This window comes from Schistocerca americana, chromosome 3, assembly GCF_021461395.2.
Source record: "Schistocerca americana isolate TAMUIC-IGC-003095 chromosome 3, iqSchAmer2.1, whole genome shotgun sequence".
Lineage (NCBI taxonomy): Eukaryota > Metazoa > Arthropoda > Insecta > Orthoptera > Acrididae > Schistocerca > Schistocerca americana.
Genome location: NC_060121.1, coordinates 238,490,303 through 238,514,268, shown reverse-complemented (window position 1 = coordinate 238,514,268; position 23,966 = coordinate 238,490,303). Strand labels below are relative to the sequence as shown.

The 23,966-nt window shown below is 42.3% G+C and overlaps 1 protein-coding gene across 1 annotated transcript in view; it reads right to left on the bottom strand.

The window, feature by feature from the left end:
- The window catches only part of LOC124607321 (protein Skeletor, isoforms D/E-like), a 341,628-nt gene that overhangs the window by 254,162 nt on the left and 63,500 nt on the right, over positions 1–23,966 (bottom strand). Inside the window, exon 2 of the mRNA XM_047139621.1 lies at positions 6,383–6,526. Within this exon, the coding sequence (XP_046995577.1) occupies positions 6,383–6,526 (144 nt within the window). The remainder of the gene's footprint in view (positions 1–6,382; positions 6,527–23,966) is intronic.

Genomic DNA, 23,966 nt, shown 5'->3' with positions numbered 1-23,966 from the left:
CACTCTCCTTCTATTTCTTTTTTCGCTTCCGCGCGCCTACCCCGACTCGCTCTTCCCCTTGCCTTACACTCGACCGTAATGGTCGACAGGCGACGCTCCGAAAGGCGGAGCGAGGTTTTATGGAACTATTTTTGTACGGGACCAGATGTCACCGTTAGGTTTCGCCGTGGGAATCGCTCGCCTTCGTGATGGACATCAGTTTTAAATTAAACCTTTATTTTTATCGTTTGAGGAAATGGGACACTTAAATATAACTGCGTCCATTTGCAATCGTACCTGGACGTCGTTCGCGATGTTGTTTACAAAACAACACCAAGGAAACGAGAGGTGTGTGATCGTTTATTTGACTGCCTGTTTTCTTTTCGAATTGCAGCAGTAAATATTCTGCTCGCGTTTCCCATTTGAAATGTGTGTGTGTGTGTGTGTGTGTGTGTGTGTGTGTGTGTGTGTGCGCGCGCGCGTCTATGTCAGTCGATAAGATCAGTTCCCATTGGGTATGAATTACAAACTGTAATTTATGTGAAACACGGAGCAATTTAAAATCTGTGCAAGCTATTAAATACGCTTCCGTTTCCGATAAGGACTGGTTCTCATGCAGAATGCGTTACTGACAAAATTGACGTTGTCGGTTCCAATCTGATCACATTTTACGCTGTGCGCGTAATGACAAAATTCCTAGCGTTGAGAAATCTTCAGTGCGGCACAATATGATATAGCGTGCCTCCAGTTAGTGTAGAAATAAATGTCAGGTGATTTGCTATCAGTGTATGCGTAACAAGAATACTAGAGACAAATATCTTGCTTATCACTTCATCGTCCTACTTTGCAGTTGTGCTTCGCAATTATTCTCGTGGAACATAGTGATAGATTGGAGAGCGATATTATCTCAGGTTTTGAAACAGTATGTGGTAATAGTTTGTTTTGAGGGCGCACTTCAGATGAGGTCAATGACGCTCATAAATTGGTAAATCCGGACTGAATCTCGTTGTCTGCTTGCCTGACTGGACTTGTGTAATAAAATTTGACGTGGAATGCAGTTTTCAGAATGCGGTGTGTGTTAAAAGCTGTTATCTTAAATCTCACTATCACACACCCTTATGAAGATGTGAAAACGCACGGGCTGAAATAAGGCATAACGCAGGTATGACAAGTAAAAAAGGAAGCTGAAATGAAATAACATTACAGATGAAATTACATAGTTGACTGCTTGGCTAAACAAATGAACAAGGGAACTGTTCTCCTATCAGTTCAGAGAAAAGACATTCACCGAGCGAGGTGGCGCAGTGGTGAGCACACTGGACTCGCATTCGTGATGATGATGGTGATGATGTTTGGTTTTGAGGGGAGCTCAATTGCGCCGTCATCAGCGCCCGCACAAAGTCCCAATTTCTACACAGTCCAATCTAGTCACTGTTACGAATGATGGTGATGATGATGATGAGAATGAAATGATGAGGACAACAGAAACACCCAGTCCCCGGGCAGAGACATTGACAGATTGCTGCACTTGTTGGACACAGTGTCTCGGTGGCGTGTCTCTGCTTTCAACACTGGTCTGTGGAGAATTCCTCCACCTGTAGACCAAGTCCTTGAATTCCACGTAGTACAGACACACATCAAGATCGATGCATTGTGCGAGCGGTAGTGGCCGTCGGAACATCATCCAGGGAAGCTAGACGTGCACGTGTCGCACCTGCTGTGTTATCACAGACCATTGGGTATCGTCTGCTTGCAGCAGGATTACAGTTACGAATGCCCCAGTCCCGGCTACCAATGACACCACGACACTATCCAATATGGCTACACTGGTGTCGTGAAGGATTCGACTGGAGAGTGGAATGGCATCCTGTTGTCTCCAGTGTTGATAGTAGGTTGCGTCTGTATGCGAGTGATGCGCGTATATGTGTGTGTGACGTAGACCTAGTGAGTCGTCTGTTCCAGAGTACATTTGCCCACGACACACAGGTCTGATTCTAGACTTATCGCTGTGAGGGGGGGGGGGGGGGGGGGGAGGGGGCAGAGGGGGAAGGGCATCAGTTGGAGCTTGCAATCGTTTCTGGTATTTCTGCAGAGTAAAGTAACCAGTGTACGCTACATTGCACAGACTGTTATTCCCGTACAATCGCCATTTCTTCGACAGGTTGGTGATGTGCTTCTCCAGCAGGATAATGCACTTTCGGAATCGGCTTCTGCGACGCAACGTGCTCTTTGTAGTGCGCAACAACTGGCCGGCAAGATCTCTCGCCAATTGGACACACATGGGACATGATGAAGACAGGACTTTACTCGTTCTCCAGGGCTTACAAAAGCTACTGCCGAACTGCAACAGAAGGTGCAAGATGCTTGGGATAATCTATCGCAGGATGCTATTCGGCACGTTTATGATAGTTTGCATGTGAGAATGGACGCCTGCGTTACTGCCGGGGGGGATACATTTGGTACTGATACGAGTATTTGGGCACCGTTTCATTTGGTCTGAATTTGTTATCATATACTTCTACAAGGAGGAACTACCTGTCACCTCACTTGTCAATAAAATTTTTCCTTGAGGGTGTTGCCTTTTTTACCGGCAGTGAATATTTCTAAAAGGATAGGAGTTTTGTCAGTGCATCCTATAATACAAGGTAGCAACGTAGAACTTTTATCCATGACTTTAAGCCCGTTTTGGGAAGGAGAAAGATTTAGTAATGCGTTTATGTTACGCAAAGTTTAGCGCTAATTAGGATGACGCGCTAACTCTTTCAGTCTGACTTCCTAACAATTGTTTAGTACCAACAACCTAGTCCGGAGCGATATTAATTGCGAACGAAGAAATATTATGGCTTCTGCCGGTGTTTAGAGAATGTTACTCGTTTGCTACCGGAAAGATCTGAAATTTTCTTCTAGAAATGCAACAATAAGTATAATTTGCAGTGAGAAAGGAATAGTATAAGATTTTACCATGTTCAGTATTTCTGCTTACAGTTATGTACTGTAATGTGTTTTAGAGTCCTAATGCCGCTTTGTGTGTCATTACGTAGTATACGTGACAAAAGACATGGAATTCAGAGGCTCTGCTAGTGGTCGATATAGGCTGTGAAACCCTATAGTACAAATTAAACTAACTAGTTTTTCAGGCCAGCGTTACTAAATTTCTTCTGCCTCCATTGTATTCTTGCCAAGGAACCACGACTAAATTAGCAATTAGGGCAGGCGCGAAATCAATTGTCCTTAACTATATACAGAGAAGAGCGCAGTCTTGGTTTAAAGTACACACTGCCAAGGATTTTACAGTGTATTCCTACATCTATATGTAGATACAGATCTAACTTCCTTAGGCTACTTTCAGCATTATATGTTTGGGAGCTGCATTTACGAAGTCATCTTAAACACACCAACCAAGAGAAGCACATGATGTTAGCAGTTATGATAGAAATTTGTTTTGTGCCGTTCGACTTCAAGGGTACAGTGCCAGAAACAACTCTGTTCTATTAGTAGATATGATCTCAAATATGTATTTTTATCAATGTGCGACCCGAATATACTGAAATTATTACGGTGTGTAAGCCATTATTTTCAGTATTGCCTGCAGGGCTATCTTCAGATGATACTGACCCCAATCACACATCGCAAACAAGTCACGTTGTTCGCATCCAAGGCCTGAAGTTCAGTAATCTGCATCTCAATAGTATTTATTCTGTAGATGACTAACCCCCAACATGGTGACCTATCATAGCGACCGCGAATACTAAACTGTCTCATTTCTTCTCAATATATTCAGCTATGTAAACCATGAGGAAACAAAACAATAATTTGGAGCAGGAATTATAGTCCAGGGAGAAGAAATAAAAACTTTGAGGTTTGCCGATAACATTGTAATTCTGTCGGAAACAGCAAAGGACTTGGAAGAGCAGTTGAACTGAATGGACAATATCTTGAAAGGAGAATATAAGATGAACATTAACAAAAGGAAAATGAGGATGATGGAATGTTGTCGAATTAAATCAGGTAATGCTAAGGGAATTAGATTAGTAAATGGGACACTTAAAGTAGTAGATGAGTTTTGTTATTTGGGAAGCACAATAACTGATGATGGTCGAAGTAGGGAGGATATAAAATATAGACTGACAACGGCAAGAAAAGAATTTATGAAGAAGAGAAACTTTTTAACATCGAGTATAGATTTAAGTGTTAGGAAGTCCTTTGTGAAATTAGTATGGAGTGTAGTCATGTATGGAAGTGAAATATGGACGATAAACAGTTTAGACAAGATGAGAATAGAAGCTTTTGAAATTGGTGCTACAGAAGAATGCTGAAGATTAGACGTGTAGAGGTGGTACTGAGTAGAAATGGGGAGAAGATAAATTTGTGGTACAGCCTGACTAAAAGAAGGGATCGGTTAGTAGGACACATTCTGAGGCATCAAGGGATCATCAATTTAATACTGGAAGGAAGCGTGGAGGATAAAAATCGAAGAGGGAGACCAAGAGATGAATACAGTAAGCAGATTCAGAGGGATGTAGGTTGCAGTAGTTACTCGAAGATGAAGAGGCTTGCACAGGATAGAGTAGCATGGAGGTTGCATCAAACCAGTCTTTGGACTGAAGACCACAACAACAGCAACAAACCATGAGGACGTTTCATTGCTCAATTCTATTCCTTTATTTTCGTACAGCAATCTTATTTACAAAAGAGATTTTTAGTCCTTCAGACAAGGAGTCATACTTACCTGTAGAGTAGCTTTAAACTTTTCCTTGGAAGGATAGTTTTTAATTTTAAGACTAAATGCCTTTTATGTTTCAGAAGAAGGATTTTTAGCGTTTGGAAGATATTCCTTAGAAAAAAGATATTTCACTTTGTTCAGAAGAATAATCTAAATTTTCAAAGGTCACTCTTTTCATCTTTGGAAGGCTATTCTTTCTTAATTGATAGACCTTCAGCCGAAGAGCATTTAGCTTTTTGAAGCAAAGACAAAACGTAGAAGAGGACTTTTGTCTTCTTATTTTAAAAGAAACAATTTAATTTTCGATTTGAAAGAATCATGTTTAATGTCAAACCAGTTTTTTTTTTTTTTTTGCAAAATAAGATATTTATTTTCTACTAAAAAGTATTTATGTTTGGACGTATTCAGCAACACTGACGACATAGTCGAAAAAATTTCTCTAGGAAATTTTCAAAATAATTTAATGACTTAGAACGAAGGAAGCTTATATTAGCAAGGGTAAGGCGGGAATGAAAACTCATGCTCTCACCCTCTCCAACAGAAAAAGTCTCGACGAATCATATCTGTCTTGCCAAACGACGGTGATTGGTTTGGGTCCCGTCTTGGTGATGGTTCTTGGTTTTTGAAAGTGGTGTTAATTTATGTTCCCTACATGAATGTGAAATAATAACATATAAATCAACCACAATAAGTTGAGTTTGTATTAAATCTAACGCATGAAGAAAAATTATCTGAGGGCGATTAACTGAGAACTTTCGGTTACAAACACTGGGGTATATATATGCAGAAAGAGCTGACATACAAGAAAAGTGTGATGTTGCATCTATTGTATAGGTTTTTTATGAAATTGATGGACGTCTATTTTGTAAAACCGAAAGAACTTCGATTATGAACGGCTGCCAAAATGTTGAAATAGGTAATTGCCATTTGCTATTTATCGTACTGCTGAAAGAAGGTTTGTACAAATTATCACCATTGGTTTTTGTGTCAATATTTGTTATAAATATGTGCAGGAAACGTAAGGTAGGTAGAAAACTCGCCATGCTGACTATATCAGTAAATACTGAGTAAGCAATTTAACTGAATGATTTGTTGTTCCATGAGATATCAACGAAGGAAACGAGAAGGAAGTAGTAGGCGCATGTGCTAAATCGAAAAAAAAAGAAAAAAAGAAAATAGCTCGGATTACTACAGAGAGCGGAATTGCGACTGAATCGGTTTTGTGCAACTGAAGTAGCTGTGTTATTTGTACTGTGCACAATCAGAGTTACTATCAAATGAAACAAAATAACAAAATCAAGCAGGCGTATTTGTCTTAAGAATTTCTACAAAAAATAGGTCGGTTGGATTGAGTTATGGATGCGAGGATTAACGCTATAATTGAAGTCTGAGTAGACGAGAATTTCTGAAGCGACTCACGAGCCTGGTCATGTGTGTAGAAAAGTGGGAACTGTACAGATGTTCCCAGGAAGATTTGTTACAAGAAGTCTGATCGTGTGTCTTTACCATGATATTACCTTTCACAAGAAGCGTCTAGAAGTTATCAGTGTGACGAGTCTTTGGGAAAGAGGAGTAAAGATCGACTGAGATGTCGCCGTAGTGTTTTGGTATGCCAGGAACATTGCTGATATGTTACTTTATGGTAAGTGGACACAGAGCGCCATTGAACCTGATCCTTACCTGGCCCTTCTCCATCGTAGCTGAAGTCCCTGATGTGTAGCGTGCGCGCGTCTACGGCATACACTTCGCCCGTGACGCCGTGGTGGAGCGTCTTCAGCTTCCCGATGTACTTTCCGTAATAGGGCTGTGCTGCTTCGCCCAGTCCTGCAACAAGCAAACCGTGCTGTGTGAGGTGAGGTGCCTCTTGTATGTTTTCTCTTGATCTGTTTATCTATTATTCAGGTTTCATTTGGATATAACGATACATGAGGCAGACCAGCTGATATAAAATCATTGTCGCAGAAATAAAAATTAAAAAAACAACTGGTCTCATGGTTGTTCTATTCCATCACATATATTTCGTTATATCTAAATGATTTATGCATGTTAAGCTCCATTCAGGTATGTGGTGCTGTACTAATAGTAATGTATATAGTGTAACTCATGTAAGCCCTCCCTCAAACCTGCCATGTTATATCTTCACAGATCCGATGATAGCACTTTTAGTGTGTTGAAACCGATCATCTAGTAAACAGTGTTTAAGCGATCTTGGCTTTTGAATTATTTATACAATAGAGTGATTGGCCCACAACACACTATGTGTTCACTACAAAAGAATAATTGTCATTTTCTGTGAATATACCTTCCTTGAAGCCACTCAGTGAGTCTGATACAAAGTTCTCATCTGACGAACCTAATCAGCCAGTCGTAGAATAATGACAGTGAGCTACCACAAATGTGAACCACGGAATATGCAAAGAACAAATTAAATAATTTTTTTTCTGAAAGTTCGTTATGTGTTTTGTGGAATAATTTGTCTGAAAGTGAGAAATAAAATAAATCAGAGAAACATTTGACGAACCTCATTTGCTGTACATGACTTTGAGCACGACACAACGGCACGTCAAACGTTTCTGCAATCAACTTCTTTCTTTCTTTTTCACAAATAATTTCACAAAACATTTTAATGACCATTTCAGTTTTTTTTATTGTCGAGTTCTGATCAGAAAGCATGATCTTATTAACACCTCATTTGCTTTCCTAGCGTCTTTCATTTTCTAAATGCCCCGAATTTAGCACTTCATTCGGGGGAAACGAGTTTGACAGTTAAATATCACACGAATGTAACTTTTTATCCGAAAAGTAGCTAGGTCTTGAGGAGCTGAACTTTCTGACACTTCATTTACATACTGTTCGTGAAATATTTCAGTTTCCTTTCAAATCAATAATTAAGTGTTTCTTAATTTCCATAACTACTTTCAAGAAATTAAATATTTTTTGCCCATTTGTCCATTTCCCTCTCTGCATTTGACAATAAAAGTTCCTACTAAAAATTTCGCCCACATCACTAATTAATTTCTTTACGATACTGCAGTGCCTGTCTTGTTAAGAAGAAAGATGCAGTGTTCCTTCGAAATGAAAGCATGTGCGAAGAACGTAGGAACGACGGCATATTAAAGTTTTGGCCTGGTCGTGAGTCGTGCACGAGTAGTCAAGTGGTTAAGGCGACCATTCGCGTAAAGAGGAAAATCCGCTTCGAGTCCCGCTCCGGCACAAATTTTCAGATTCGTCATTCCCCTATACGGCTGATGGTTGTCCGTATTCGAAAGTGCAAATATATCTAATGTAATTATTTTTTGTTAACTATCAGGATTACTATCAAGCAAATAAATCGGTTTATACATAACTAGACCTGACGCTGGTCAGTTTGATATTACATTTGTCCATTTCCCACTCTTCGTTTGGGTATGAAAATCCAGACAAAAACCCATTGTGTATTTTATAGGGAGGCTTTTTTTCCGCTATGCTTCAGCATTTGACCAACTGCTCTAACGAACAGACATATTCGGAGAACTAAACAATAAAATTAAAGAACGTAAGGAGACAGGGGCTCTGAAGCTGGTGGTGCTTTGTTGTCGTGATATTGTCTTGACTTACATAGTTTTGCCTGAGTATGCTAGGTCTTATTTTGTTTTGCATGAATATCACGGTGACAAAGCTTCAATTGTTATTGTACTATGGCCACTTATGAGAACACAAGAACGCTTCAAGATGATACAGCTCGTTCAAATTTAATTTAATTAGTTTATAGTCACTAAGTGCGATACTAATGAACTGTTTATTGCATTCGTTACAGAACAGGCTGCGTCGTAATTATCTGGACTGCACTGCTGATTCTGATTTTTAATTAAATATGTGCTAAAGTTGATTGTCTTTCCTACATTTTTGTTCTTTAGATAGGCCAATAAATGTTCATTACCAAGTTACCAAAATGTTCCAGCTATCTTAAAGTTTACGTCTGACCAGAGATTCTAACAGTCTGCAGCATTGAAATTTTGTACTAACACTTGAATGTTGATACTGTGAAGTTTTGCAAATATTCACACTAAAATGCAGTTAATTTCAGCTTTTAATTTTTACTTGATAATGCTATTTAATGTTAAATATCACAAATCTTTAGTGCTAATCAGTAAAGAATCTATCTTTCCCTCTCTTTATACAAATTCAAGTCTCTGAAACTCTATCTTTGGATGATGAAAATTACGCTGACTTGGCGCCGGTAACACTTTTATAAAATGATCGATACACTCTTTAAAATAACTTGATATAATTTCAGTGCTTCACTGTACACAACACGCAATATTAGCAATCGCAACAACAGTAATAACCGCAATCACAGAACAGGGATCGGAGTAGTAATAGGAGTAGTAATGAACTAACAATGATGGTTGCGTGCATATACAGAGGGGTCCAAAAAATGTATCCACTGTTTAAAACTCCATAACTGGCAAACTAATTGACCGAGTTGCCTCATCTTTGGTAGTGTAATAGTTTGTAGTCCCGGCAATCGCCACACAAGTGTTGTATTACGTTGTTTTGTTTTGTCAGATGACAGTCGCCAGATAGTCAGTGTTTTGTTCTTAGTTGCACCTAGTCAGTTTTGAAGTGGTATTTTAAGTACGAAAACGTTAATGAGGTTCAACGGCAATGGCGAAATGAGTACCAAACAGAGCCACCGACACGTTTAACGATTCGTCGCATTCGAGGCAAATTTGAAGCCGAAGTCTGTGTGAAAGATGTACACAAGCAAGTTGGACTTTAAGCTACACTTTCACCAAAAATGAGACAACTCCGTCAATTAGTTTGCAAGTTATGGACTTGTGGTGTGCGTACTGTAAGACCTTCGGTACACACACCATCAGATTATTTGAATTGTCGCTCTAACGAAGTAGGCGAGCATCAGCAATATGTCTCGTGGTCTTATCGTGGCGTTTTTATCTTCTGCCGTTAGGTCAGACGATAGAAATGTCACTTGCACGCTTAGAGTAGCAGATTGATGGTGACCAACTTTAAAGAGAACTTTATTAATTTACACACACATTTATTACAATAATAACAAGCATAAAAATAACTTAACTTGGTTCTGGATGCTATTTACAATTGACAATCTAAAGTTGCTTTGTTATTGGTACGTTAATCTTATCCTCACATATCTCTGATACTTGACAAAGTGTCTATACATTTCTCTTCGTGGCTGCGTTACATATTAATACGCTGATCGGCGGAAGCAGAATTTGGTCCGTCTCTAAGACAGCGCCATCTCGTGGTGCGGACACGGACGAGCGCTGCGCCTGCGCTGTTGTGCTTAGCGGGGCGCGCTCTAGTGGGAAAGTTGTGTACGCGCTGACTACGCGGAACTATGTACACAACAGGACTTTTAAACACTGGGTACATTTTTTGGACCCCTCTGTATAGGCAAAAAAAGGGGTATTACAGCATTGTTCTCTTCTAACTTTACGTTATTAGTCATTTCAGTTCCTTTTAATTAAAATTTTTACTTAAATATTTCAAATAATGCTAATTAAAAATTATTAAGAAAGAAATAATTACTGAAATGGCTTCCCTAACACCGACGGAAGTGCGAGAACGGTTACGTTTCCCGAAAATTTGTTGATTACTTTGTAGAAGTTTTGGTAGCCGTTGGTAAAGGGCGTTCACAAAGCGTGCAGGAGCGCGCTGTCGCTGCGAAATACGAGGAACTGAGTTGATGTGCGGCTCGGCTGACGCGCGGACAGGACAGGAGGTACTGCGCAGCGGCAGGTGGCGGCAGCGGGCGTCGAACCAAGGCCTGGCACGCGGCTGTGTGGGAGCCGGGCTGGCGGGCGCAGGCCACCGTTACGTGTGACCCGCGCTGCATTAACGGACCGTGCGCCGCGCTCGCTAATTAGTGCAAGACACGTGTGCACGCAGGGTCACGTACGCACACTTTGTTCTTCCTTATGCACCAACTGTTAGCAACTACTGCTAACGGCCACCAGCATCCGGGCTCTTTGCATTCCGCTAAATCGCCTCCAGGCCCGCCTCTGACGCCTGCTTGTGACAAGCAGTCGGCGTCCTGTGTGCTGAAAAACTAATGTGTGTTGTTACTGTGTTCTTTAGAGATGGGTAGTTCGCGAACGAACGGGTGCAAACTAACGGTTCTCCAAGATGAACGAAAGGACCGAGGAACGAATTCCAAGGAACGGTCGGTTCATAGCTCACTTCGGTCGCGGCGGTCTACTTGTAGTTGTCAGGAACGAGGAACGATCGGTTCATAGTTCACTTCGGTCGCGGCGGTCTACTTATAGTTCCCGGGAACGAGGAACGATCGGTTCATAGTTCACTAGTTCACCTCGGTCGCGGCGGTTACTTCGGCAGTTCTCGTTCCAGCCTCGGTCGCATGCTTGTCTCAGTCTCGGTCTACCTCGGCCGCACTCGTCGTTCTTCGCATGACCAGTGGTGGTGGTGGTTAGTGTTTCACGTCCCGTCGACAACGAGGTCATTAGAGACGGAGCGCAAGCTCGGGTTAGGGAAGGATTGGGAAGGAAATCTGCCGTGCCCTTTCAAAGGAACCACCCCGGCATTTGCCTGAAACGATCTAGGGAAATCACGGAAAACCTAAATCAGGATGGCCGGAGACGGGATTAAACCGTCGTCCTCCCGAATGCGAGTCCAGTGTGCTAACCACTGCGCCACCTCGCTCGGTCGCATGACCAGTCCCACGGCCGACTGCTCCTAGTTAGTTCAGTATCCAGTTGTTCGTTTCGTTCACTGCTCTCGCCCATTTTACATGTGTTCCAAACTGTTCTTGCACTTGGTTCTGGCTATTCAGCGTCCACGACCGGTAATCAAACAGTATTTTATAGTTACGTAAATTACATAAAAATTACGTTGTATCTAATAGGTATGTCTTTTCAGGTAACAAAAGGGCATATCGGCTCACTTCATTATATCGATGAACAGCGGAAGACACACTTATAACAAGGCAAGTTTTCTATGTTATTCATATATTTTTTGGTTTCATCGACTTGATTTAGCAACTAACTTTCAATAATTTGCTTAATTTTCAGTGTAAGAAAATTGATATAAAACGATTTTCGTGTATCTTTCATATACAAAACATTACATTTAGAAAGGCTCTAATCATTTTTAAGTTTGGTTGTTTCCAATTTGCATTACCTGCTAGTTTGGCTTCTTTCAAAAAAAAAAAAAAAAAAAAAAGTGGGTTGTGGGTCGTTTTGGCTCAGTAGGAAAAGCGGTGCTTCTCCATTTGAAAAGACATAGATTGCCATAAAATCGTATTTACATATTATCTCCAAAACATTTGTTCAGAAGGAGCTTTCAAACCAAAAACTTTATTACTGCGAACCTAATTATTATTATTATTATTGCTGCATTAACTTTAATAATGCAACATAAAAACCAAATTTTTACTAAGCGTGTGATGCACGTATGATGAGAAAACCACATTTTATTTTATGCTTCCATAAAGTCTCTACTTTGCCTACGAACTCGGAGACAACGTGAAGTATATATAGAGTGTAAACGATTATTGTTTACAACGTAGCATAGCTATGTAGTGGAAGTCGAAACGAAGAATTTTATACAAGAGACTTGTGGTCTATTAAGTTGGGAAACAGCCACCAACAGGTTTACAAGACTACATGAGCTATTGCCTATGCGCGTCGCGTGAGATTTTCATGTTCTCTTCTCCAGCTCTCTACAAATCGTCATCGATTGTTTCGCAATTGTTGCTTGCATTAGCTTGTTATTTCTTCACTGCCTAATTATTACATGTTTGTCTGTTTGTTGTATCTGCTCGTAACGGGCAACACATCGTCCGTAATTGGCGAGCAGTTTGTACTTGGGGCCGGTTTTCCGTGCGCCACCCTATATTATTCCCCTGTGATCAGCCACATAACGCTACAGTTGACTAAGCGAGAGGTTCTGCAGAATCACAGAAATTACTTCTAAAAGTGTGTAAGAATTATGTAATGAATAAAAACTCTATGCTCCAGGGGGGGGGGGGGGGAGGCAAGTGCCCCGTCTTGGTGCCCTCCATCCTCCAGTCACCTACACTACTAGATTTCAGTTTTTCATAAGAACCATATACCAAGCACAAATGAACGGTGAACGACTAAAAATGAATGGTTCCCAAAAAAGAACGATCAGCAGAGAACTAGTTCCCAAGGATGAACGAGTTTGCCCATCTCTAGTGGTCTTCACTCCAATGACTGTGTTGACGCAGTTCTCCATGTTGATCTACCTGCGCAAGTCTTTTCAGCTTCGCATCACTACTGTAACCTACAATCATTTGAATATGCAATGCTTTATTCGAGACTTAGATTGTCTAGGATTGTCACTGTTTTTGTCCGCATCCGCTAATCGAAGCTTCCAAATTGCTATTACGTTAGTTCATCGACAAAATGAACAATAGCTAGAGGCTTACTGGTACAGTATCCTAATGCTTTGAGTACAAATAAAAACTCCCCGGACATAATATTGGGTTTGTGCATAAGTTTGTACCGCTTTTCGACAAGTTTAAGAAACACAACAGATACACATAACAGAGAATTTAGTCAACAATAATACGGAGTGTATAAAAAAAGAATCATCTGATTTTAAAAAATCATAACTATTATGTTATCTGTGATATGAAGGGCTTGTTTCAATAGTGGTACAAGTCCATTTTTGTTCATTGTGAAATACAGAGTCCTAAAGTTAAATGAGCGCTGAAAAATCTGCAGTTGAGATACCAGAAATATTCAAGCATACGGCTTCTTGCTAGAGATGAACCTTTCTTTCTGTTTGTTTGAATCATTAATTTCAGAAGCATTATAGGCAGAAAAGTGGAGGAAATGGACTTGTACCACTATTTTGTGCGTGAACAACGTACTGTTGGAAAGAGCAAACTCTCGAGTTTTACAGGGTTGCCGCTAGGTAGCACCAGTGTGCGCCCACTTCAGTTCTAGACTTCTAGTAAAAATTGTGTCGGAACAAGAGAGAGCGCCTTATGTTCTACGTTTTGCGCAGTGAAGGTCAGTAATAACTATTCTTTCGTGCTAGGTATGGCAAGGATCCTCCTACAGCACAGAACATTAGATCATTGGCATGAACAACTCCGAGAAACAGGTTGTCTGTGTAAACTTAAATCGCCGGGCCGTCCCCAGGTGTCTGACAGACGTCGAACGCATGCGCCACAGTTCCACAAGGAGTCCACAGAAATCCGTTCGCCGCGCAGCTCGACAGCTCAACATGCCCCGACTGTCCGTCTGGCGTGTGTTGCGTCTACGTTTGCACATGAAACCATACAAAATTCAGCTGCCGCGAGCTCTTCGTGAAGGTGACAAACAACAACGTGAGAAGTTCTGTAATTTCGTTCTTGGCAAGATGGAGGACAACAGTTTTCTTCAGCGCTTAGTGTTTAGTAATGAGGCAACATTCCATTTAAATGGAAAGATGACCCCACATAATGTCAGAATTTTGGATACGGAACAACTATATGAAGTTGTGCAACATCAGAGGGACTCTCCAAAATTTAATGTGTTTCGTGCTGTTTCACAGGAAAAAGTGTATGGTCCATTTTTCTTTGCCGCAACACTGTTACAGCAAGCACATATTTCGATATGCATGAGAACTTTCGTTTCCCACAGTTGGAGACTGATGCAAAGGACTTCAATCTCAAGGGGGCATAGTGAACACCTATGAAATTGTATGAAAAATAAACTTTCTGAGTTTCCCGTTCATAAAAAAAAAAAACAAAATTCATTGTATATATTAGTTTCAGAAGTATAGACGTGCCAAATCGGATGATTCTTTTTGATACACCTAGAATATTCTTCACTATCTACAACAGTCTGCCAACGCTAGGGTAACCTATCGATTCCGCGACTATAGAAGCCACGTGGTTTTGAGGCGAAAAACTCGTCATGTTCAGAATACATTTTCATCCGGAATAGTACCTCCCCCTTCCAACCCCCCCCCCCCCCCCCCACTCTCTCAATTACCACTTACCTCTGTTACCAAACTGACTGTTCCTTCATGCCTCAGGTTGTGCCCTGTCAAACAAATCCTTCTTTTAGTGAAGTTGTGTTGTAAAGTTATTTCTCACTAATTCGATTCAGTAAAATCTTTAACTTTCTTCTGAAACACTATATCTGAAAAGCTTCTCTGCCCATCTTGTCTGCTCTGCTTATTGTCTACCTTTCACTTCCATATGAGACTACAATCCAGACAAACTCTTTAAAAAAATATTTCCCAACACTTAAGTGTACATTAAAGTTAAAATATATCTCTCCTTCAGCCTCTTCTTGCAATTACTAGTCCTCATTTTATAGTTAGTTTCCGGTTGCATGGATCATTTGCAAGATAAATCATAATGATGTGACACGAGTCAATTATGTTCTCTATATTTCTGCCATCTTCAGTTAATCTAATTCCGTCAGAAATGCATGACTTAATCTGACTGTAGCCCATTACCCTTGTTTTATGCTGATTAATGTTCCTCTTGTAACCTATTTCGAGACACTGTCTGTTTATTTCAACTATTTTCCAAGTTCTTTGCTGTTTCTGATAGAATTACAGTGCTATTGGCAAACCTAAAATTTTTTTTTTTTTTTTAGAAGAAGACTTCTGTCTGCTTAAAATAATGATCAAGGGGATGTATACAAAAGTGTCGTATCCCATGATTTTGTTCGAGCTTCAAATATGAAAGCGAATATATCAGTGGAAGAGGCAATGATTTGCCTGTTTTCACTCTATTACATAGAAATGCGACTTTGTTTCCTGTTATAAGGAACCATTTTCTTCTCAAAGCAGTCTTTGAAGGCGAAATACTTTAGTTATCAATCTACTTGCTAAGATTCTTCATGTCTTCCTTGGTCATTTTTTTAGGTTACGACATGATCCGTTTAAGCGCATCACTTTGTAGTGTTTCACCATGCTCACAACATAATCCTTAAACAAATCAGCTAAGGAAAAGAGGTGTGGAGAGCATTTTTACCACAATGACTAGTATAGTTGTAGACGAGAAATGAAAAGTGAATTTGACTCATCTCATATGCGAGGTAGTAGCAGACGGTTGCAGTCTGAAAGAGTTTTTATATAAACTAGGTAAAAGCGGCTTGAAACAAAAAGGAGAATGTTTTCATGTCATACTGCTTCAACATGGGATTAAGGGAACTGTGATTCTGGGGACCCTTGTGGAAGATGAACAGCTGAAACAGAGAGGGAGGGAGAGAGAGAGAGAGAGAGAGAGAGAGAGAGAGAGAGAGAGAGAGAGAAAGGGAACGGGAAAGAGAATCGATCCCTCTGTAATTTGGGGCACCTCTTGGGTTCAGGTGCCGAGAGCAGTCATTATGAACAGTGAGAGAGAGAGAGAATCGATGGCTCTGTAATATGGGGCAATGCTCACTTACAGGTGTCAAGAGCACTCATTGGAAACGGAGAGAGAGGGAGAGATAGGGGATCGATACCTCTGTAATATGGGGCAGCTCTTGAGTTCAAGTACCAAGAGCAATTATTGTACGGTATACAGAGAGCGAGAGAGAGAGAGAGAGAGGGAGAGGTAATGTGAAGCAACTCCCGTATCCAGGTGCCGAGAACAGTCATTGGAAAAGAATGGTAATCGTGATGTTTCGAACCAGATTTCACGCCTCCAGTCAGCTGCTACCCATTTTCCGTTTTGTTTCGCCCATTGAAGACGTGCAGATTTATGTTCCGCTGTGGGCAATCGCCTTGCACGAGATACCCAACACCACATAGTTCAGTTCCCTTAGCAATTTTCACGCGGAAACTCGTTTAGATTGGCCTGCATTTTCTGACGGCAGCAACTGATGTCGGGGTTGAAACTAATTGTCACTGGCATCTGTTGGATAGAATTTTTTTTTACGATACCTGTTCTTACGCCCTGTTACGCGGTTGGAGGTGCCACTTCGTTCCTAGTTGACCCGTTGGACAGTCCATGTTGGTACACCAAGAATTCGAGCAATTCATTCACGGTGTGATCACGGGAAGGTCCAAACATGATAGCTCCTATGTGGTATTCTGTCACGTTTTCACGTCGAGCCATTTTACCAGACTGGCACATGAGTACCACTTCACTGTCATGTCTTCCGTCAACGATGGAGGGTAACATGAGAACCTGGTGCCAGTTCTACACCATTTGCAAGTCTTCAAAGTGCGCAAAGTGCTCTATTAAGGGGTGACTAATAGTATGGCCGGGAGCTTATATTTGCACGCAATACATTAATCTTCTGTACCAATAAGCCTCCAGCAATTGTTCATTTTGCGGCTGAACTAATACAACAGCTTCAGGTTAGCGGATTTGGATAAAAACAATGATAATGCTGGAGTCACTCAGCCGTCTTCTATTGTAGGAATGCTGAAAGTAAGATTAGTCCGTAGCACAAGTTTCGTTTTCTGTCTTGTGCGGCAGAGCAGGCTGAAGGAGATCCGACCCTTTGTAGAGTTCTCTTCTTTTCATACAAATTCTAAGCTAGCTGGTAACTGAGCAGAGGGGATGTGAGCTAGAGGAGGGAGAGCTGCGATCTTTTCATGAACAATTGAAGTACCGAATCATCTAAGCTGTAAATATTTCCTTCTGACCTTGTGGCTAATGTATAACTATGAGTGAAGGCAGTATTTGTATGTCTGCAGTTCGACAGACTTAGTGATCAAATCTCATACAGTTTTCACTAATCATGTGCTGATGCATTTCTATCTTCTGATTGTTTCAGTTAAGAAAAATGACGGTTGTTTAGAATTATCCTATCTTATTTATCAGTGGATCCCGTTTCCATAGCTAAGTGATCAGCACAGCCATGTGAAGGGCCTGGGTTCGATTCCTGGACTGGACTGTTAGGGGGAAAGAGACCAAACAGCGAGGTCATCGGTCTCATCGGATTAGGGAAGGACGGGGATGGAAGTCGGCCGCGCCCTTTCAAAGGAACCATCCCGGCATTTGCTTGGAGCGATTTAGGGAAATCACGGAAAACCTAAATCAAGATGGTCGGACGCGGGATTGAACCGTCGTCCTCCCGAATGCGAGTCCAGTGTGCTAACCACTGCGCCACCTCGCTCGGTCGATTCCTGGTATTGCCAGGAATTTTTTCTCGGTGAGGGGACTGGACTGGATTGCATTCAGCCTCGTGATGCCAACTGAGGAGCTACTTGACCGAGTAGTAGCGTTTGTGCTGACGACACACCCTTCCACACCGCATCCAATGACGCCTTTGGCAGAGGACGACACGGCGGTCGGTCGGCACCGATGAGATCGCCATTGCTGCTTTCCGTGGTTAATATTTAATGAGTATGATTATCAGTTTAATTTATTATGAACGATAACATTTTCCTTATCTCTCTATGGGTCGAATGATGACATTGAACATTGTGTTAAATCTTTTAAATTATTACCGCAGCTGGGCACTTTTTGTAACTATTTTTTTAAGTTGCACGATAATTTTGGGAGTGTGAATGCAGAAGATAGCTTCTGAAGCACTTAACAGTAAATCTTTTATGTATATTTGCTGTAATCCTTAAAAATTTCAAAGTGTATAATTGACAACTTCCGTGTTTTGGTAGCCAGATTTTATCATTTGTTTAAACTTACGTTCGAACGTTCTACATCCTCGTTTTTAATGGCGTCTCTCTCTCTCTGTGTGTGTTATGGTTGTGCATTATTTCTTATCCTGACTGTTATTGTTATTCAAGGGCTCCATTTAGCTGGTTTTGTCGATAACAATAAACCAACAGTATTTCGTTAATTTGCTGAAGTAAAAATAATCTAATTTATGCAGTTAGTTTAAGTCTTTTATTGTTCGTTAATCTTACCGATATCGTTTAACTTGAATGAAGTAAAGGTTCTTTTGTGATGTATGTGGATATACATTGAAAAGTCAAAGAAAGTGGTACACCTGCCTAATATCGTGTAGGGGCCCAGCGAGCACGAAGAAGCGCCGCAACATGACGTGAGTTGGACTCGACTAACGTCTGAAGTAGTGCTGCGGAGAACTGACACCATTAATCCTGTAGGGCTGTCCATGAATCCATCAGAGTTCAAGGGAGCGGAGATCTCTCCTGGTCAGCACGTTGCAAGCCACCCCAGATACGCTCAATAATGTTCACGTCTGGAGAATTTGGTGGCCAGCGGAAGTGTTTAAACTCAGAAGAGCGTTCCTGGAGCCGCTCTGCAGCAATCCTGGACGTGTGGGGTGTCGCACTGTCCTGCTGAAATTGCCCAAGTCCGTCGGAATGCACAATGGACTTGAATGGATGCTGGCGATCAATCAGGATGCTTACGTACGTTTCACCTGTCAGAGTCGTATCCTTACATATCAGGGGTCCCATATCACTCCAATTACACACGATCCACGCCATTACAGAGCCTCCACCAGCTTGAACAGTCCCATGCTGCCATGCAGGGTCCATGGATTCGTGATGTTATCTCCATAACCGTACACGTGTATTCGCTCGATACAATTTGAAACGAGTCTCGTCCGACCAGGCAACATGTTTCCAGTCATCAACAGTCCAATGTCGGGGATGACGGGCTCAGGCGAGGCGTAAAGCTTTGTGTCGTGCAGTCATCAAGGGTACACGAGTGGGCCTTCGGTTCGGAAAGACCATGTTGTTGTTGTTGTTGTGGTCTTCAGTCCTGCGACTGGTTTGATGCAGCTCTCCATACTACTCTATCCTGTGCAAGCTTTTTCATCTCCCAGTACCTACTGCAACCTACATCCTTCTGAATCTGCTTAGTGTATTCATCTCTTGGTCTCCCTCTACGATTTTTACCCTCCACGCTGCCCTCCAATACTAAATTGGTGATCCCTTGATGCCTCAGAACATGTCCTACCAACCGATCCCTTCTTCTGGTCAAGTTGTGCCACAAACATCTCTTCTCCCCAATCCTATTCAATACTTCCTCATTAGTTATGTGATCTACCCATCTAACCTTCAGCATTCTTCTGTAGCACCACATTTCGAAAGCTTCTATTCTCTTCTTGTCCAAACTATTTATCGTCCATGTTTCACTTCCATACATGGCTACACTCCATACGAATACGTCATCAAGGTATACGAGTAGGCCTTCGGTTCGGAAAGAACATGTTTTTGTTGTTGTTGTGGTCTTCAGTCCTGAGACTGGTTTGATGCAGCTCTCCATGCTACTCTATCCCGTGCAAGCTTTTCCATCTCCCAGTACCTACTGCAACCTACATCCTTCTGAATCTGCTTAGTGTATTCATCTCTTGGTCTCTCTGTACGATTTTTACCCTCCACGCTGCCCTCCAATACTAAATTGGTGATCCCTTGATGCCTCAGAACATGTCCTACCAACCGATCCCTTCTTCTGGTCAAGTTGTGCCACAAATATCTCTTCTCCCCAATCCTATTCAATACTTCCTCATTAGTTATGTGATCTACCCATCTAACCTTCAGCATTCTTCTGTAGCACCACATTTCGAAAGCTTCTATTCTCTTCTTGTCCAAACTATTTATCGTCCATGTTTCACTTCCATACATGGCTACACTCCATACGAATACTTTCATTATCGATGATTTTTAATTGAATAGTTCGGACGCTGACGCTTGTTCATGGCCCGGCATTGAAATCTGCAGCAATTTGCGGAAGGGTTGGACCTATGTCACGTTGAACGATTCTCTTCAGTCGTCGTTTGTCCCGTTCTTGCAGGATCTTTGTCCGGTCGCAAAGATGTCGGAGATTTGAAGTTTTACCGGATTCTTGATATTCACGTGAAATGGTCGTACGGGAAAGTCACCACTTCATCGCTACCTCGGAAATGCTGTGTCCCATCGCTCGTGGGTGGACTACAGCAGCACGTTCAAACTCACTTAAATCTTGATAACCTGCCATTGTAGCAGCAATAACCGATCTAACAAGTGCCGCGTAGGATTAGCCGAGCGGTCTGAGGCGCTGCAGTCATGGTCTGTGCGGCTGATCCCGGCGGAGGTTCGAGTCCTCTCTCGGGCATGGGTGTGTGTGTTTGTCCTTAGGATAATTTAGGTTAAGTAGTGTGTAAGCTTAGGGACTGATGATCTTAGCAGTTGAGTCCAATAAGATTTCACACACATTTGAACATTTGAACTAACAACTGCACAGACGCTACTTGCCTGATATAGACGTTGCCGATCGCTGCGCCGTATGCTGCCTGTTTACATATCTCTGTATTTGAATACGCATACCTATGCCAGTTTCTTCGGCGCTTCAATGTATATATGAGAAATTATACATGGAGATTGAAATGAGTATATTACGTTTTGCGTATGTGTGATTTCAAATACATATTTCTAGATGGGGCATAACGTTTTCACAGTTCTCTACACTCACAACTTCTCTCTTAGTGAATCATTTGCGTCCTAGATGTTGCGCGGCTGTTTGGAAGGCTATCTGATACAGGTGGCCGCTGTATCGCGATGTGTGACGCGGCGTGTGCATGATCAAGGCGAGCGAGAGGCGTGATCGCTGTTCGACAGTCTCGCAAAGCGAGGCGCAGCGCAGGAAATGTTTCAAGGCCCGCTGCCACGGCCGATGCTTTCTACTCGGGCCACGGCCGGCCCGTGAGGCAGCTATCTGCTTCATGGCCGGGCGATTTTTGCGACAGACTAGACCTTTCCAGGACTCGCTTTGCGTTATTTGAGCTCATCGACAGGGTCGGCCATCGCGATCTCTCGTCCTGAATCGTTACACATATGAAGTACAGGCCTCAATAAACCTCTAGCGTCTTTGGTTATAAAAGTGAATGTGACAGGCAGGTGGAGAAACCATTTTTCTATGGGTCAGGTTTATATCTAAGAACAGGGAGAAAGAGAACGAGACAGGGAGTGAGAACGGTTGAAGGGGAAGGGGTTGTGGGGAGGAGGAGGCAAAATAAAACTGACCAGAAAAATATTTGTAATACTGAAATGGAGCTGATCCTTGTTAATGAACAGGAGATCGACCCATGACAGAAAATGCTGGAAACAACGATTTCGATACACCATTCGTTTATTGTCACACGTCTGCACCTGTGTATCTCCCAGTTGCTCTGTCATGAGTACTTCATTGTGTCATTATGTGGCGCCACTTATCGACACCACACTACTGGCGTCTTCAAGTTGGCGACGGAATTGCAGGTTTCCGTCAGACGCCGATAGCAGTTGTGTGGCATCCAGTGGGCCCAATGGTGCACACGCAATGGCCATATCTCCAGTGGCTCCGTACCAGGAGCGCCCTCTGCCGCCGCAACATAGGACGGCTGGTGGCATCCACTCAGCCCACTTGCACTTGGAAGCTCTTCATTGCGTGACATTACACAGACGCTGTCTAGTCGCAGCTCCAGCTCCATCGGTTATGCAAGTATAGAGAGCCTCTTCCCAGTTGACACTCAGAGCTGGACTCTATTTCTTATCGAGCGAGGCGGCACAGTGGTTAGCACACTGTACTTACATTCGGGAGGACGATGGTTCAAACCCACATCTAGTCATCCTGATTTAGGTTTTCCGTGATTTCCGCTTGAGCCAAATTCCCAGATGGGACCTGTGAAAGGACATGGCCGCCTTCCTTCTGTGATCCTATGGGACTGATGAGCTCGCTTTTTGGCCTCCTCCCCCGATTCAACCAACCAACCTATTTCTTGCTACTTATTTGCAATGAGTCTTCGTACACTTGGAGAAATACAAGTTAAGTAAAGCTTCTGTTTACTGTGTTAACTTGTTCGCCAATCATTTCTGCTCCTGTCCAGCTGGCGACTGTTACCTCACAAATCTGTAGCCCACTTCTCCTCAACACTGTGCACGAAGTTGTAAGCAACAGATTACGTTTGAGTCGGTGAGGGGAACAGATGGGTTCTCTGGTATCGATAGTTCCGATGCCACATCGTAGGTGCACGCTCGTAGGTCGGCACTACGTGAGCGAACGAACTACGCTGACCACAGCGCCCTCTAGCCGACGCTGTGGAGCTCAATGAGCGCCGCTCTGCTTTCTGCCCAGTTGATCAAGAGCAGACGGACTGGATACATCGCATCTACTATCAGAGTGGGCTAGCGTGCTATTGAGACTTCGTACGACTTACCACGGGAATACTGCTTCGCACCTACGTGCTCATCATCGCAAAGTTATGTTACCATTTATTAACTTGTTTTTGCCTACTTTTAATTTACACGCAGTTCAGAAGTGCTTTACCTCTCCTGCTCTTACTCGCTTCCTTCAATCGGCGTATTTTGCAGATCTCAGGAGCAGACCCACGCGCCGCCATCCAGGCGAGATACAAAAGATGTTCTGTGACTAGTTAGAATCAACACAGATAAAACAACACTTGTTAATTGTCGAGTTTTATGTGAAGCGCAACCCGTGGAAGATATATCCAGAACTGTTTTCACACAAGTTGAAGGTTGGTAGTATCTTGACAAAACCTCCATCAAACTCAGAAATGCAAAACTTAGCAGCAAAATGGCGCGAAATGGTCTCTGCAGCGAGAAAGAACCGTTTTGTTTGTTAAAAAGGCTAAATCCTACGTCAGTATTTTCCAGCCCAGATTTATTTTGCCACTGGAGTAGTATTTTGCATGAGTTGATTTCAAATCCCCGTCCTCTCAGATTTATGTCTTCTGTGGGTTTGAAGATTTAATTAAACTGAATGGCGGTACTTTTCAAAAGGACACCATCGACTACCTTCCCTTCCTAGACCAACATGACTTTGTCGTCAGTGCAACGTATAATCCTAATTTTCTTTTATAGCCGTGTTCTGAAGACTGCGTGTCGTTTGCCCTATGCATGACAGGTGTTTATAAGATTCCGTGTGTGTGTGGCAGATCGTATACGGGGTAAGCGACGCGCTCTGTTCAGAAGTGCATCGTGGAACAGCAGCGGCGTAGTCGCCTCCTCCAAGCCAGAAAATCCACGATCGCAGAACACTGTATTTATATTGGGAATTCGGTGAAATACAGGGAAACAAAAATTGCAGCCCATACTTCAAACATTTGGAACTCTGTTAGCCATGATTCAGTGGTAATAGACTGTCAGGGACTTTTCTCAATCGGGAGTGTAGTTTCCAGCTGAATAGTGCATGGACTGTTATAGGAAAATTTCCTGTACATTTCGTTCATCATAAATCGTTCAGCTCTTCCACGTGAACAAATGGATTTTAATGAGAAATTCGTCTTTGATCTATTAAAAGATATGCTATAGGAAAGGACTACCTGGTCGTGCGGTAGCGTTCTCGCTTCCCACGCCCGGGTTCCCGGGTTCGATTCCCGGCGGGGTCTGGGATTTTCTCTGCCTCGTGATGGCT